Raw genomic sequence first — 15,628 nt, 5'->3', positions numbered from 1 at the left:
CCTTCGGCACATTTTATGCCACTTTTAGGGCAGAGGGCATTACCTATTTCCATAAACATAATGGGCATCTCACTGCTTTTTTTGCAAGTAGGATGTTGTTGTGAAACATATATTTAAAAAAAGCCTAACCCTTTAACTTTTCTCTTTGGCAGAAGCTGGTCATTGAGAACTGGTACACCTTCAGATGGTGTTTCCTGAAGTCTCTGACTCCATTAGTACTGTAGTTCACTCTGCTGCTGCAACACTTACAGACACTTGTGCTGCAGACATCACAGTTCGCTATATGACTGCTTTCAGGCTCCAGTGTGAAGTAATTACAGACTGCAGCACCAAATCCCAGCTGCTTTCAAAACAAGTGCTGCACTGTCAGGTGTGGGATAACGCTTGTTTGTAACAAATACTTTGCGGTAAATAGTCAGCCGTGTAAGAAGTGGAACATACACACAGATTCAGAGGTTATTAAGGGTGATTGTAACTTAAATGTGTATAAATCACTCACCCTTCAAGGTGGAACAGTAGCTGGGATTGAGTTTCTGAGGGATGTTTTCCTGGTCACCAGATACTGGGATTTTACACTTTTGAGCTGTTGAAAATAGAAAGACATTATATGATATTATAATATATCGTATTATATGTAAAGTCAGGGATCAGAGGGGGGATGAAACAAGTCTAGTCAAGAAGGAAATCTAACAGTTGTTGAGCAGAGAGATAATGAGCTGCAGACAGATGGGACATAAAGTGTAAGGAAATGTGTGATTCACTGAATGCGAGACAATCTAAGAAACTAAACACTAGAAATCAAAATGTCCTCACCAAGTCTGGCATAGAGCACCGACACATCCTGTAGCACTTCAGCAGTTGGTATGGGAGACGATGAACAGATCACTTCCAGCAAACCCACATACTGCTTCATATTTGGACCGAGATCCACATTCAGCAGCTATACATAAGATGCATAATAACAGACACATTAATAAAGGTATAGTTTGGTATCAAAATTGGCTACAAACAGTACTGATTATTAAAACAGAGACAGCAGAAGATGCTTCTAAAAATATTTGCCGCCTACACTCCCCAAACCTGCAATTATGGTCTGATATGTCAATATAAATGACAAATGATGTTGTCAACAATACATTAGCACATGTAAAGCTGCGTTTAATTCAGAGTCTGTGGTTGGAATGGAACATGATGCCAAATTTAAATGTAATCTAGCTCAGTGTGACAAACTGATGTTTATTTGCCAAGTGTACACACAATTTAACGCTCAGCAGTGCAGCCTCTTTGCATACACACACACACACACACACACACACACACACACACACACATATGTATGTATGTATATATATATATAAATAAACAAACAACACAAAGGAGGAAAAATGATGCATGATGTAACAGACAGCTTTAGAAATTCTATCTTACAGCAACATATTTTGACATTTCTTTGCATGCAGAAAAGATTTTGCATGTAATATGTACAGTGTGCAGGAAATCATACTTTACATTGCTGTTAAGTTAAGCAAGATGGATTTGTTGATTTAATTTTCTTAGTAGGAAGTCTCCAAAATGTTTTGAAACCAAATTGAATTTTCGACTATGAATTAATTATTCCCATCCCTACTATGGGACATAGTTAAGCATGGAAATGGACTTCACAAAGCCATACGTTAATGTTCTGAACCTTTATACACCTCAATAGGTTTAATTAATTGAATAATTAAGCCAATGTTATTAGACATTTAGGACCAGAAGATCTTGACACACAGTGCTGATCTGCATCCCAAATAATCTTCAGATCCACAGCTTTCAGATCCATGTGGCATCGACTGCTGACCTGCTATCTCCCCCTAAAAGTCCACTGCCCACAACCCCCAATTCTCAATAAAAGGGGGCAAAATGTAAAGGGGTTAATATAAGTCAAGAAACATTTTATACATGGAGCGAAGTCATGTGAGCTTACTCGGGTGAAGAACACTTTCATGCCATCCAGTGGGTTGTAGAATGGAGCCAGGAATACGGGCGGCTGGACGGGGCTATCTGCTGCCTGAGTCAGCGGTTTGTATCGCTTGAACAGCGTGGTCGTGTCGCTCCAGCACACCTCCTTCAAGTGGTAGAAACGTCCCGAGCACCACCCCTCACTTGGCCTGGGGGAAAGGTTTCATATGTGGCGTCAGGTGACAAAATTTACACTGAACCAGAAAAAGTGTGCTGATACAGCTGACAACGTACCGGTTGTACTCTATGAATACAGCAGGGTAACGCTGGAACAAATCCTTCAGGGTGTTCTGGGGACAGTTATTATCCAGGTAGTTGTAGACGTTGTGGATGTGCTCAACAGTGGAAGTGAAATTTGCCCCCTCTAACTCGTCCCCTGGTGGTCTCTGCTCCTGGTCGTCTGCTTCGGGTTTGACACACCACTCCTTCAGGTAGTTGATCAGAGCATCCACTGAGATATTTTGTCTCATTCCTGAAAGAGCGGAATTATAGTCACTCACAGATTGTCTATTATGTAACTGACTCAAAATAACCTGCAGTAATTATAGGATAACCAATGGATCTACGCCACCAGTATAAACATTTCTCACCTAGAGCTTTGGTGAACTCGCTGGGGTCTATGTTAACATAACTGACATGAGTTCCCAGCAGGCTGGTGACCTCAGGAGAGGTCAGGTACACCGAGTTTGGACGGAGGTACTTTCTCTCTGGATCCTTGTCTCCTTCCAGTGGACGATATGCTGGCACCCATTCAAGATGCTGCAGGAAGTGGTAGAAGGAGGACTTGGTACTTTTGAGTGGATGTCCATCTCTGTCAATCAGCTGAGCTTTGAGGTACTGAGAGTAGTGGTGTCTGGGAGGATGGAAGGGTTAGAAGAGGTTAACACAGACTGGTAAAGTTAGATCCAAAAAATTAGATTTTCATTTATTATAAGGGCTGATGCCTTCTGATCACTTGGTCGATATGCTGTCTTGCTATTTTTGGTGGACACAGAATACTACCAGGAAGAGTGTGCTCAGTGCACTGTGGCCGATTTAGTTGATTTGGAGTTAACATGCAAAGTCTTTATCCTAATGACCAACTGATTGGTTGGTTTAAGAGTAGGTACAATTTCAGTGGACCAAGCTTTTATTTGGTTGCTTACAGCACCTTTAGAAAGTCACTTTATTATGTACACCTGGCAGCAAATCACATGGCAGCAACTTAATGCATGTAGACATGATGAAGACAAGCTGCTGGAGTTCAGAGTGAGCATCAGAATGGGGAAGAAAGGTGATTTAAGTGACTTTGAATGTGACATGGTTGTTGGTCTGAGTTTTTTTACTGGGATTTTCAGGCACAACCATCTCTAGGGTTTACAGAGAATGGTCCCAGAAAGAGAAAATATCCAGTGAGCCTTGATGCTTGTTGATGCCAGAAGTCAGAGGAGAATGAACAGACTGGTTCCAGATGATAGAAAGGCAACAAATAACCAAATAACCACTTGTGACAACCAAGGTATGCAGAAGGTCATCTCTAAACATACAACACGTCTAACCTTGAAGCAGATGGGCTACAGCAGCAGAAGACCGCCAATATTAGGCAAACCTTCCTATCTAATAAAGTGTCTGGTGAGTGTATATATACTGTGAAAGTATCACAACATGATGACAGGAATTTTAAACTCTGAAACATTACAAGTATATAAAGTAATACTCAACAACTTTTTATATACCACGGAAAAAAGAAAAGTCCACAAACTAGGACAATTTTATTCTTTTTTTTGGCATTAGCTGTTCCTGTTTTCCTGTTGGCTCTATTGGATTCCAATAGTTACAGCTGCCCCACATTTCTGCTGCAACACGGCCACCAGAGCTAAACACGGCTGGCTGAATCAACTTAGTAGCTCTCATGCAGCTTTCAACATGGGCTTGTTGTTCATCTCAACATCACAGTAGCTTCTGTTAAATTTTTTATTTTATTTTATTTTATTTTTAATTTTTTCATTTTATTCCACTTTAGTCTTATTTATTTCATTTTAGTACTTATTTTCCATTAGTCTGATGTTTGTCACTGTCCATTTTATTTACTCATTTTCTTTGTCTGTGTGAATGAATGTATGTTCGAGGGGATATAAATGAAAACGTTTGTACGTTTGACATAAAGTATGATATGCACTTGAAACTTCAATAAAAAATATTGTTAAAAAAAAACAGTAGCTTCTGTTACTTCGATACAATTGAATGTATAATTAACAGAGATCTTATTGTTTTAAACGTGACATCTAATAAGTTTCGACAACTTAAATCACAGAGAAATGCACAGAAACTATGCCTTTAAGACTAACGGTATATCCAGGTATATTCAGAGAGACAATAAGAGAAAGAAAATTGTGTTGTTTTTTTTTACATTCAATTATTCTAGCAGTACCTATAATACAAGTATGAACGTAATCTTAGCAGAATACGTACTCTTTAATCCATAGTCACACCGATAACTTAAGATCCTATGACTTCATGGGTTACAGCCCTTTCAGTTTAGTTCAGTGATCATGGTGCCACTTGTGACAAGTCAACAAAGTGGCAGATCTATGTGACCTACATTCCTCTGCAGAATATACAGCTCTTAGCGCTGCACGTGCTAAATGATCAGCGTTAAATGCACTAAGAAATGATCATCTACGCTCTAAAGAAAAATCTACTCTATGTGTGTATGTATATATTGTATATATAGGTATGCATGTAACACTTGAAAGTGTGTGGCTGATCAGGATTGCATTCAAAAACTACGATGTTCAAATTTCGGACCAGGCTGACAAATAAAAAGCAAAGGTGATCATTCTGCAAAGCTTAATGTGAATATCTGCAGTATTCGACTCAGTGGCATGCTTTGGGAAAAGGTCAGCATTCATGTAAAGAAGAAATTATAAATTATGCAAAACCACAGTGTTATGTGTTGAGTATGCATCAAACTGTGGTTTGTAGGAAGGGTCACGCACAACTCAATTCAACCTTTAACTTCTATACTGCATTTGTCCTGGCAGTGTGCACTACTGCACAGAGTTTGTGAGCTCAAGTGACCTCCTTACCTGATTTGCTGTCGTCCACTCCCACACAACTATAACAGTAACTCACGAGATGGGGCAGAGCTAAGAGCAACCTAATCCGGATGAATTAATCCCCACAGATCTCGGTCGACAACAAACAAAAGACTGGTGTGCCACTGCTTTTCTCTCAGGGAGAACATAGCATTTAACTGTCAAACAATGTCCTCGTCTGACCCCAGTAATCACTTACTGGCCACAGTAGAAATTATGGGGTTTACTGTGTGACCCTGAATAACCTTAAAGCCATTAAACTAGCCATTATCTGTGGTCATAAACAGAGTTTCCACTCTTAAGAGATAACTTTCCAGAAGTTGTGCCTGAGAATACAAACATTTGCTCACATATAGTTATATAATTTATGTCTTGGCCTAGTATTGACACATTTAACCCCTGTTTTATTCCTCTTTCATGTATGAAATGACCCAGATCTTACGCATCTAAAGGACCATAGAGCAAGTGTACTTAATACTTGAGCCAGCTCCAGTTTAGCTCGATTCTAACTTGAACAGACTGCCAAATGTTACTTGACTGAATTAATCATTAAATTAAAATTGGGGTGATCTATGCTTAAAAAAAAAAAGCATCCGCTGATTTACAGGCACCTCTTTATAGGCCTGGGCGATAATATGATCGTGATTAGTGATCGCTATAAATTTCAGGTCCATTACGGCGATCAGCTGTGAGCATATCTACTCCATCAAACAGGTCCGAAATGTGCGTGACAGCAGCCAATCAGAGTTGACCTTTTCCTGCTCCACTACTGTTTGTAAGTTTCCAGAAAGGGAACAGAAAGACTGAATGTGGAGCTAAGAGAGGTGAGGGCAGCGAAATAGATGTCAGCCATGACTTGGAGCAATAAACCAGGGAGGAACAGGCGAATCTTAGGAAAGAGCAAAGAAATTACAATCTATCCTCTGCTGTATCGAGATAAAACTAACATTCACAGCACGGTGATTCACACAGAGGTATGGTGCATTCAATAGCGTCAGAATGGCTATGGTGTGTTCAAGAGCATTGGAGTTATTAATGAATGGGAGTTAGTTCAATAAACAAGTTGACAAAACATTAACAGTGTGGGCTTTCTAACAACCACAAATCTGTTTAATCATTCGAAGAAGCACCACCCAAGTGATTATGCGGAAAGCATGAAAATGCGAGCAGAGACATTAGAAGTTCATCTACTACTAGCTACTAACTAATCTCTAGTTTCTTTAGTTTTTGGTACAGATGCTTTAAAACTGGCAGTTTAAAAACAATATCAAAAATATTAATAATAAAAAAAATATATTGTGATTTTTTTTTTTTTTGCCATATCGCCCAGCCCTACCTCTTTACCAATGTAAGTGTTTGAAAAAAAGTCTTTTTGAACCAATGTTATCACGTAACAGATCCAAGAGTGATAATCCCATGGTTTGCCCACTATGAAAATTGGCTAATTTATTGACACTAGTCTCACAGACCAGAGCGGACTCTGCTTCACCTCAAGGAGCCACCTGGAGTTGTGCTATCAACTAGGTGACATCAAATTATGGCTAGTTTTCAGGTAAACATTATCAAAACACTCACATTGTATGTTAAGATTCTCTACTTTATGCTGATGACGCAATATCCTCTCCCTCTGCTGCCTCAGTGTCAGGCAGTCACACAGTCGGCCCATTAAATTCATTTCAGTGTTTATCCCCTACAAAACAAAGTGAGAACCTGTCAGAGTAACGTTACTCAGCTAGCTACCCGGCTAATTTCTGCTGGGCTTCTCTGAGAATTCCTGCTGCAAGTCTGTTCATCTCTGTGTCTGATGTGACCGGCTAGATTCACTCACTTTGGGAACTGAAATGAAAAGGGAGCGTTTTCCCTTCCCCATGCACCCACTTTTAAGTGTTATACTGCGCAGCTCATCCTACCACAAGATGAATTTCAAACAAAATAGGCACCCAGGACACCTAGTGAATGCACCAGCTTTTCTTATCTCGACAGAACACAACATAGGAAGGAGCAATATATAATTGAGAGTGTGTCTATGTCTCTGTGTTACCCTGTGTCCCAGTTGGTCGCCAGCAGTTCCAGCAAAGCCATTCTCTGCTTCAGGAGGAGGTGGCCAGGCAGCTGGGCCGTGGCCAGGGCATGAAACTCCTCGCAGGGGTAGTCATCGAGCACAAAGCCCTCTCCTGGATTTTGGTGCCACATTGCACTTTCCGCTGCCCAGGGACTGGAGGCCTGGGGGAGGAGGAGGAGGAGGAGAGTTGACTCTGTTATATTAACTTGAAATTAATATAAAGTATAACAGTTAAACTCCCAAGCATCTGCACCTGATACTGGAATATTGTAAGTACCGCCTTTCCAATATTACATGAAAGCAGCGCAAGTCACCGATGGAATCATGACAATCCACATACTATCCCTGCTGGCAGCAACCGCGGCTAAAATAGGCATCTGGAATGCCTGATGGGTTCCACAGTCACCTGTTTTTTCTGCTCATCCTTAAAGCATCTATTGTCTCTGTGGTCCCAGTGTGACTCACAATTGTTAATATCTTCATCCTTTAATCACTATCTTATTCATCATGATGAGTCACAGTAAGTTTTTTAATGCAGCAAGCTTCAGGAAGATTGTGTTCTGCCTCTGGTGTCCACGCAACCAGTAAATATTGTGTCTTTACACAATATATCCACAGCCCCTTTATCATGTGGGCTCACAGGTGGGGCTGTCAGGACCTTGCTCTGCCCTTTTTGGGCCAGGATAATTGCATTTCGCATCGTGAGTGGAGTGCGATTCCTAAATAGCTGTAGTGACGGTTCAGGGACTCACCAGGTCTTTAGCAGTGAGTGTTTGTCTCTCTTTGCGCATGATGAGCCCATCTCTGACTCCTAGTTTGCTGAAAAGCTCTCTCCATCCTGTCACATCGCCGTCAGTCTGCACATAGCAGGGATCAAGCAAGATCCAATCACAGCCTGGTAGAGAGGAGTAGACGGTAAGTTTTTACAGGAGGGGAAATCTGGAGCAGTTTGGACAATGTAAAGTCAAGTTACAACAACTTCCTGTTTCGTGTTTTGGGCAAAATGTGGTAAAAATCAAATGCATTACATGAAACCTCAAACACTTTGCATTTAAGATTTGCAAAGGCCCTACGGCTATACTGACCACATTTAAAATCACACTGCTTAATTTTCTAGGATGAGTTTGTAGCCTGTAAGTGGCTTTGCAAAAGAATCGCACAGAAAAATGAAAATGGCTGACTTCCTGTTGGACTTTGGGTGTGGCTCCAAGAGGCTTTTTTTTAAAGTCTGGAGATGTTACATGTGTCTGCAAAATTGTTTACATCCATGTCAAATTTAAAGGCAGGAGTAGGACTGGGCAATATGGCCAAATGCTTCTATCCCGATAAAGGTAATTTCATATCTCAATAATGATAAATGCCACGATTAGGGATGGGTACCTTTCACATTTGAACCGATACAGTACCGATACCCGGTACCTGGGAATCGGTTCCGGTACTCAACGGTACCAATTTTCGGTACTTTTGCGCTTGTTTATGTGGTAATAAATGTTAATTTGTTTAATAATAAAATCTATTTTTTTCAATTTAACATATTTATTTCTCAAAATATAAACTTTAAAAAATATATCAAAACAATATAAAATCCAGGATGAGCAGTGCTTTATTGTTTTATTGTAACATGAAGGTTGCAGTGTTATCAAAGAATGCAGAGGAGCGCTCTCAGGTGGCAAGTGCACGGAGGAAAAAAAAAAAAAAAAGGTTGCAAGTGCACGTGTGATTTGTTGTGATGACGTCGTAGCTGTGCGGCGCAGCACCGGTCAGACAGTATTATGGCCATAGCATGGTTGGAATAAACAAAGTTGAGTCGGGCTGCTCTGTGCACATATCGAGGATGACGCAGGAGTCCGAGGGATTTAATTTCAGCGAGGCAGTTTGGAGTAAAGTGGCAGGTAATATTCCTGAGTTGAAGAGCGGAGTATTAGCGGAGGACCAGAGATGCAGCAGCTAGTTGCTAGCTGCTAATGACTGGTCTACAGAAGAATGGAGAGAGCAAACGGAGTAAGGAAGGTCCAATCTCGAGGCAGACTTAAGCCAAGCCCGGGTAGAGACATTGGAGAGATAGCAGCTGGCGGCTAGCAGGCCCAGAGCGGGGCTGTTCGTCTCTGCACCAGGTTGGAAGAGCGCAACAGCTAGTGGCAAGTGGCCGCGGTGAGCAGACAAGACCAGACGAAGAGGTAAATAAAAAATAAAAAAATAGTGCGATCGTCAGCACGCTTGTTAATCAAAGACGTTAAATGAAAACAGGTTGAAATCAATGATCAGTTTAAAGGTAACGCCGTTTAGGTACCGAAACATGGTACCGTTTGATTTTACATGAATCGGTACTCGGTAGTACCGACGGAATTCGGTCGGTACCTATAAAAGTACCGAATTCGGTACCCATCCCTAGCCACGATAGAGCATGTTTCTGGTTATTTGGTTAATAAATTGTCTATATGAAATAACAACATTTCCAAAATAAAAAAAAGCAATTTGTATTTTAAGATGAGAGCGATGAGTTCATCAAATCTCTTGAAGATCATAGGAACCTAATCACAATCCTGGCATGTGTTTGGGGGTAGTTATAAAGCCAAATGGCTGCTGAACTGTGCAATCCTTGCCAACCCTGCCCTGTGTGCCAATTTTCATTAGTTTTCTAGCACCCTAAACTCTTCAAAAATATGATTGCACATTTGTGTAATACAGGGTTGTCATCAAATACAACATTCCAAAATTATATTGGTCTTATTATTATAAAAAAAAATTTTAACTCTGCAATGCACAAATGCATTACACTTAAAAACGTGAGTATTAAATGAGAATCATTTTTGTCTTCAGGCAAGTCTCCTCAAAACTTTAAAAAAATCAGTTTAAAATGTTTCTGACTGATGTGTTTAAATGAGCAGAAGAGCAGAAACATCATAACGGGAACATTAGTTTGCAAATTGAGCCCCTCTTTCAAAGGCAAAGTGTTCTGATCCATTTTCCATGACACATTGACCACTCCACCACCAGTTACATAACACATTTACACACAGACAGACACACACACTACTCTGTTCAATACTGCCAGCCATTTCATGCTTTCTTTAACCCAAACAATGGAAGCAAACCCCTCACATAATCACAAATCACTTTCCTCAAAAAGGAACACACACACACACACACACACACACACACAAACAGCTGATGCCCAAATGACCACAAAAGAAAAGGGAGAGGGCAGCCGGGAGCAGTAAGGAACAAAAATATTTTAACGAGCATTCTTGGGTCGACATGAAGTCAAAACAAGATTAATTGTCAACCACAGTGCATGCATGTGTGTCAGTATTAAGAACTGTGGGTTTCTCCATACCAGGTAGTTTCTCTGGCAGGTTCATGTTGCCGTACTCTTCAGAGAAGTGCACTCTTTCATTGGCTGGGCAGAGCAGACCCCTGCTGGTGAGGACGGGTACTGCAGTGTCTGAGTACTCCTGACTGGAGGAGGAATGCAGCTTGATGAAGACCAAGTAACTCACCACCACTGCCTCTGGCTTCGACTGGTGTTGTAAAACAATGGGAAGTAAACAGAGGGTGACAAGAGAAAGAAAGAAAGCAAGAAAAAAAGAAAGACATTAAAGCCAAATACAATGGGCCGTAGCATAAAATCATTTTTGTGATTCCAATACTGTCCCGCTGCAGAGCTCCAGGCTCAGGCCCACCTCTGGCACTGGGACCCATCTCTGTTGACAGGACCCATGGTGGACCATCGCATGTGTGTTAAGGTGGAAAAAAGAGTTTATCAATTTACCAATAAGTAACGTGTAGGTGTGACTGTAAATTAACTATATGAACGCAATATAAGCAAATTAGTAAGCACCATAAAACCCTGTTTTATGGTGCTTTTTGCTTATAGTTAATTTGATTATATTGCGTCCATGCCATTGTAGAAGTAGGCAATTACATTAATAATTTTTGCTAACCTGAATTTGTTAATGACATAAGCATACATTGGTTAAACTAGCTAACGTTAGCCCTTTTAGCAAATCATAAAGTGAAGCAGTTATATAAGCATGTTACTTGCTACTTAACATTATGGTTTTTGTAAGTAAACTAAACTTTATAAGTTACAGTTATATTGAAATCTATTGGTTCGTATTGTTAACCTTGGTGTTATTGGTGAAGGTCAGGTGGCTTATCAAAACTAATGAGTGCATGCTATTGCCTCCTTAGCAATTCCGTCTGTTACCAAACAGCAGAAAAATGTCTAAAAAGCTGCTGTGTGGTGAAATACACAACCAACAATGTGAGAACCCATAACTAAGTTTTTAAAATCTCACAAACTGAAAAACTGGATAAGACGTATTCAGATATGAGACATCAGCAGTTACAACGGAAAAAACTGTGCAATCCTAAAAACTCAGTATATTAAATGTTAGCTTACGTAGGCAGTGCATTTAGTCACCATGTCATATATCCAAAGTCAGTTTTGGTCTAACTACATTTCTGTAAGTTAAGCTAAAGCATTTTCAACTGTTTCAAATGTAACTCGTGTTGTAGAAAAAATGTGGATAATTAAGAATGCTGTGGAGTATTAGGTGCCTTAGCTTGTTAACATATAGCTAACTTTCTTTAGCTAACATATAGATAACATTAGTTTGTGAACATATTGCTAATATTAGCTTGCAACCAGCCAACTTGTCCTTTTCGGTAGACATAGAGTGCTAAAATAATCATATAACATGCTTTAATCTCATAGTTTTAGCTAGAAACAGGCATTTCGTTATTTGTTTCAGTTTAGGATTGTGTTTTGTGGAACCAATAGCTTTCCCCTTCGGTGGGCGTGGTTTTCAGAGTATGACGTGTGACGCTCTGTCTCTGTATCACACATTATTTTCCTTCTCCAAGCTCAGGACTACAAAGAGTCCAATGGATTAGATGGATCCAAGCCTGGAGCTCTACAGCTAGACCCTTCTTATCGGTCCAGTTTATACAGTATGGTACCTTCCATTTGTTGCTCTTTATTGAAGGGTAGATGTGCTGCTCCAGCAGCTCTTGAGGCTCCAGTTCGTGAACTCCAAGCCTTCTTAACAGCTCCCGAACCTGCTGACTTTCCAGAGCCTCCACACAGCTCAGCAGAGAAGGGTGAACTACATTTACATCCTTGTACAATGCAGATAGAGGGCCTAAATGAAACAAAGGAAAACTGGATTAACAGAACACCACAAACTGCAGCTAAATATTATCATTTCCAACAAAAGTCAATGTTTGTTCTGGGATTGTAGATTATCTCATCCAGTTTTAAATTCAGGAATTCATTTATTTGGATGAACATTTTAACTTCAATATTGAGTCTCCAAACCTGATACTAAATAGTGTTTCACTTTCCCCAGTCCATTTCATAATTTACATCCCCTTCATAAATTATTTTACAACAGCTGTTAAGAGCAGCAGAAAACTGCTGTTTTACTATTTTGTTGAAGATATTTTTATGCACTGATGTCTGGTCTCATTTTGACCCAAATTCGGAAAATATACAATTCATTATAAGTCTAAATTTCCTCTTAGCTGTTAGTTGGGAATTTGAACCTGATCTCTGTGCTGCTCAATATTTCAGAGGAACACTGTGTTTAACTCGGCTGTCTCTCTGAAGCTATCACACACATCTCTGTCCACTTGACTTCACCTTTAAGCAGAGCCTGAGGTTTGCGCTGCACACTCGCCTTACTTGTAGAACACTTGTTCAAACTACATTCACTGACCTGAAAACCAGCCTGAGTCAAGACTTCTATGTCACACATATTATTTCCTGTCCACTTTCACATCATTCTTTTTTTTCTTCAGTTTTACGTATACGGTACTTATGTGAGGAAGTATATTTTTGTCCACACACATGCACATTTTTATAAAGACCTGACTAAGATGGGTTTGTTGAGATTTGCTTTGTTTCAGTCTAGATTAAATGTACTGCATTTCAGATTTGATTTCAGAAGTTGTACAGTTGTATTTTCTGTTTAATAAAATAACATAGTTGTGAGAATCTACAATAGTTGCAAGGGGGTGTCTGGGATTTAGGTGGTGTTTACACACAAACACAAATACTGTCATATCCCGTATACCCTGGTGAATTGTCGGAAGGGTCGACAGTTCACCTCAATGGCACACCTTCACCACCTGCACATATGCATTTGTAGCAAAGTCTGAAAATAAAGCCAATGACACCACAACAAAACCTACATCAATAAATAAATTAACTGTGGTCACCTATCAAACTTCTATCTTGATATCCCAGGGTGGGGTTGCCAGTGATTGTCACACTCATTTTGGCAAGGCGTGAAGCAATCAGTCTGATTGATGAAAACATTTCTATGCATCAACATTCATGAGGTGCTTTGCATTGACTATTTATGTTTGAATGTGGGATTTGGAATAAGGGATAAAAGCAATTTTAATACATACATGTTTTTGGGGGGACGTATATTCTTATAATGTAATGTGTAATGTATTTGTGCAAAACAATAAAGTGGATTCTGTGTAGAGTTTTATAAATGAGACCTGATAGGCCAATGTATCCTGGTCCTCCGCATCTTTGCTCTCAGTATTTCTGCACCATCATTGCAGCCGGGGAATGACTGTGACATTCTACCTGTATTAAGTATAGGTATACTTCTGTGATAATGGCTTGTTTCAAGGCAGTTTCTCAATATAGGCTATTTTTCGATACTTTCACATTTCACATATTTACATTGCATCAAAAAAGGTGAAAATCTAATGTTTTAAAATATCTGGCCTTCATTTTGTAAAAAGTGATCATTATCATAGTGATGTATTTACTAGGACTAATCAGTTACTTGATCTGGTTTTTCTTATGAAACACCTACGTGCTGCTCATGTAAAGCACTGAAGTGAGATGATAATGAGTGTGTAAGTAGAACGTAAAGCTAGCTACAAGTCTACACAAGCACTCAGAGTTGCTTATAAAGACACAAAAAACACTTAGACTATTTAAATATTAAAGCCAGCAAACCGACGTGGCAGGATGCTTACATCAGAGTGTGAAAATCAATTATTCATGCTTGGCATTCATGGCTTTGGGTACTTCTTTTGACGGTGATGATGCGTGCCTCTGCTTTTGTTTGTGCTTGTGAGTGGCTGTGTGTCTGCTTATTCTTAGAGAGGATGAGTTTTTGTCATACACCCACTTCGCTGCCCTCAATGTCTGTGAATGTGCTGACTTCTAAGAGAGCAGGCACGACTGTTGACGCAGGTTCTTTCAGAGGGTTAAGAGTCTTTGAGAAACTACACAGGCTCTGCTTCTATAACTTCTCTGACACTGGAAAAAGTTTTAATCTGTTTTATAGCCTCAGTTGCCATGTCAGTTTACCTGAGGATCTCGGTCCAATTGCAAAAGTTGCTGTGACGTCCTTAGAGGACAAAAATGTCTCTGGAAATGGGGAAAGGACTCGTACATGGGGCGTGCGCTCTACCAGGTGAGGTCCTGGGAGCTCCAAAATTATAATCATGTATTATTTTAAAAACACTTACATTTAATTATTTTCTGAATAATTGTATTTCCCTGTCAATGTTTAGCAGTAAAAATTACACATACATATCCTCTGGGTCACATTGGCAAGCAAATATTAAGGTTGCTATCATCTTATCGTAATGCTTTGTCCGAGTTTAGGTAAGTTTTTGTTGTCGCTTAGTGATTAACATTAGTTATTTTTAGCCTCTTCACTATTGCTTATTGCTTTTAACTGTTTTGCTACAGGACCTCAGACAGCCTGTACATCTTCCGCCGCAGGCTGAAGACCTATCTCTTCCAACAATACCTCGGTTAAGTCATGGTCACCTAACATATATATATATATATTTTAAAATAATAATAATAAAAAAATGCTCTTCTTCTTTTCTCTTTTCTTCTTTAACATATAGCACTCCTGTAGCAATGACAGTTGGCTCTTAAAGTTATGTACTTACTTGATTCCTATGGTCTATGTCTAGTACCATCAGGTTGAATGCACTTATTGTAAGTCGCTTTGGACAAAAGCGTCTGCTACATGACATGTAATGTAATGCTACAAAAATTGGGAACTGCATTTTTGACAACAATATTTTGGTTCAAACTATGATGAACCTTAGGTCTCTGTGGTGCATCCAAACATCAACACAATTTAGTACCAAACTAACTAGTTATAAGGTGTCATTTACTGTTGACGTTGCAACATTTCTCAAAAGATATAATAGAATGAACGATTTTAATGCTGTAATCGCTGTGGGATCAAATACTGGGTTTTAATGGGGACATTTTTCTCCTTAAAGATCCTAGCATCTGTATCCGGGCTATACAGTTTTTCAACTTGGAAAAAAATTGTCATCTTGTCAAAATGTATGCCATATGCATTAACACAGGCAAAATGATGAAAAAAAAATTAATGGCCTAAAAAAAAATCCCCTGTGAGATACAAGGGTTAAAAAAATCATCTTATGAATTCCCACCACAATTTTCGGTCCCTTCAAGTTATTT

General features: G+C 39.6%; 1 protein-coding gene across 1 annotated transcript in view; it reads right to left on the bottom strand.

Moving 5' to 3' along the window:
- wu:fj29h11 (uncharacterized) overlaps positions 1–15,628 on the bottom strand; it is a 65,377-nt gene that overhangs the window by 14,150 nt on the left and 35,599 nt on the right. Inside the window, exons 30-38 of the mRNA XM_059324726.1 lie at positions 12,106–12,287; positions 10,478–10,661; positions 7,893–8,035; positions 7,120–7,301; positions 2,592–2,854; positions 2,236–2,473; positions 1,967–2,150; positions 814–940; positions 500–583 (exon numbers count right to left, since the gene is read on the bottom strand). Coding sequence (XP_059180709.1) covers positions 500–583; positions 814–940; positions 1,967–2,150; positions 2,236–2,473; positions 2,592–2,854; positions 7,120–7,301; positions 7,893–8,035; positions 10,478–10,661; positions 12,106–12,287 — 1,587 coding nt within the window. The remainder of the gene's footprint in view (positions 1–499; positions 584–813; positions 941–1,966; positions 2,151–2,235; positions 2,474–2,591; positions 2,855–7,119; positions 7,302–7,892; positions 8,036–10,477; positions 10,662–12,105; positions 12,288–15,628) is intronic.

This window comes from Centropristis striata, chromosome 21, assembly GCF_030273125.1.
Source record: "Centropristis striata isolate RG_2023a ecotype Rhode Island chromosome 21, C.striata_1.0, whole genome shotgun sequence".
Lineage (NCBI taxonomy): Eukaryota > Metazoa > Chordata > Actinopteri > Perciformes > Serranidae > Centropristis > Centropristis striata.
This window is presented reverse-complemented; position numbering and strand designations above follow the sequence as displayed.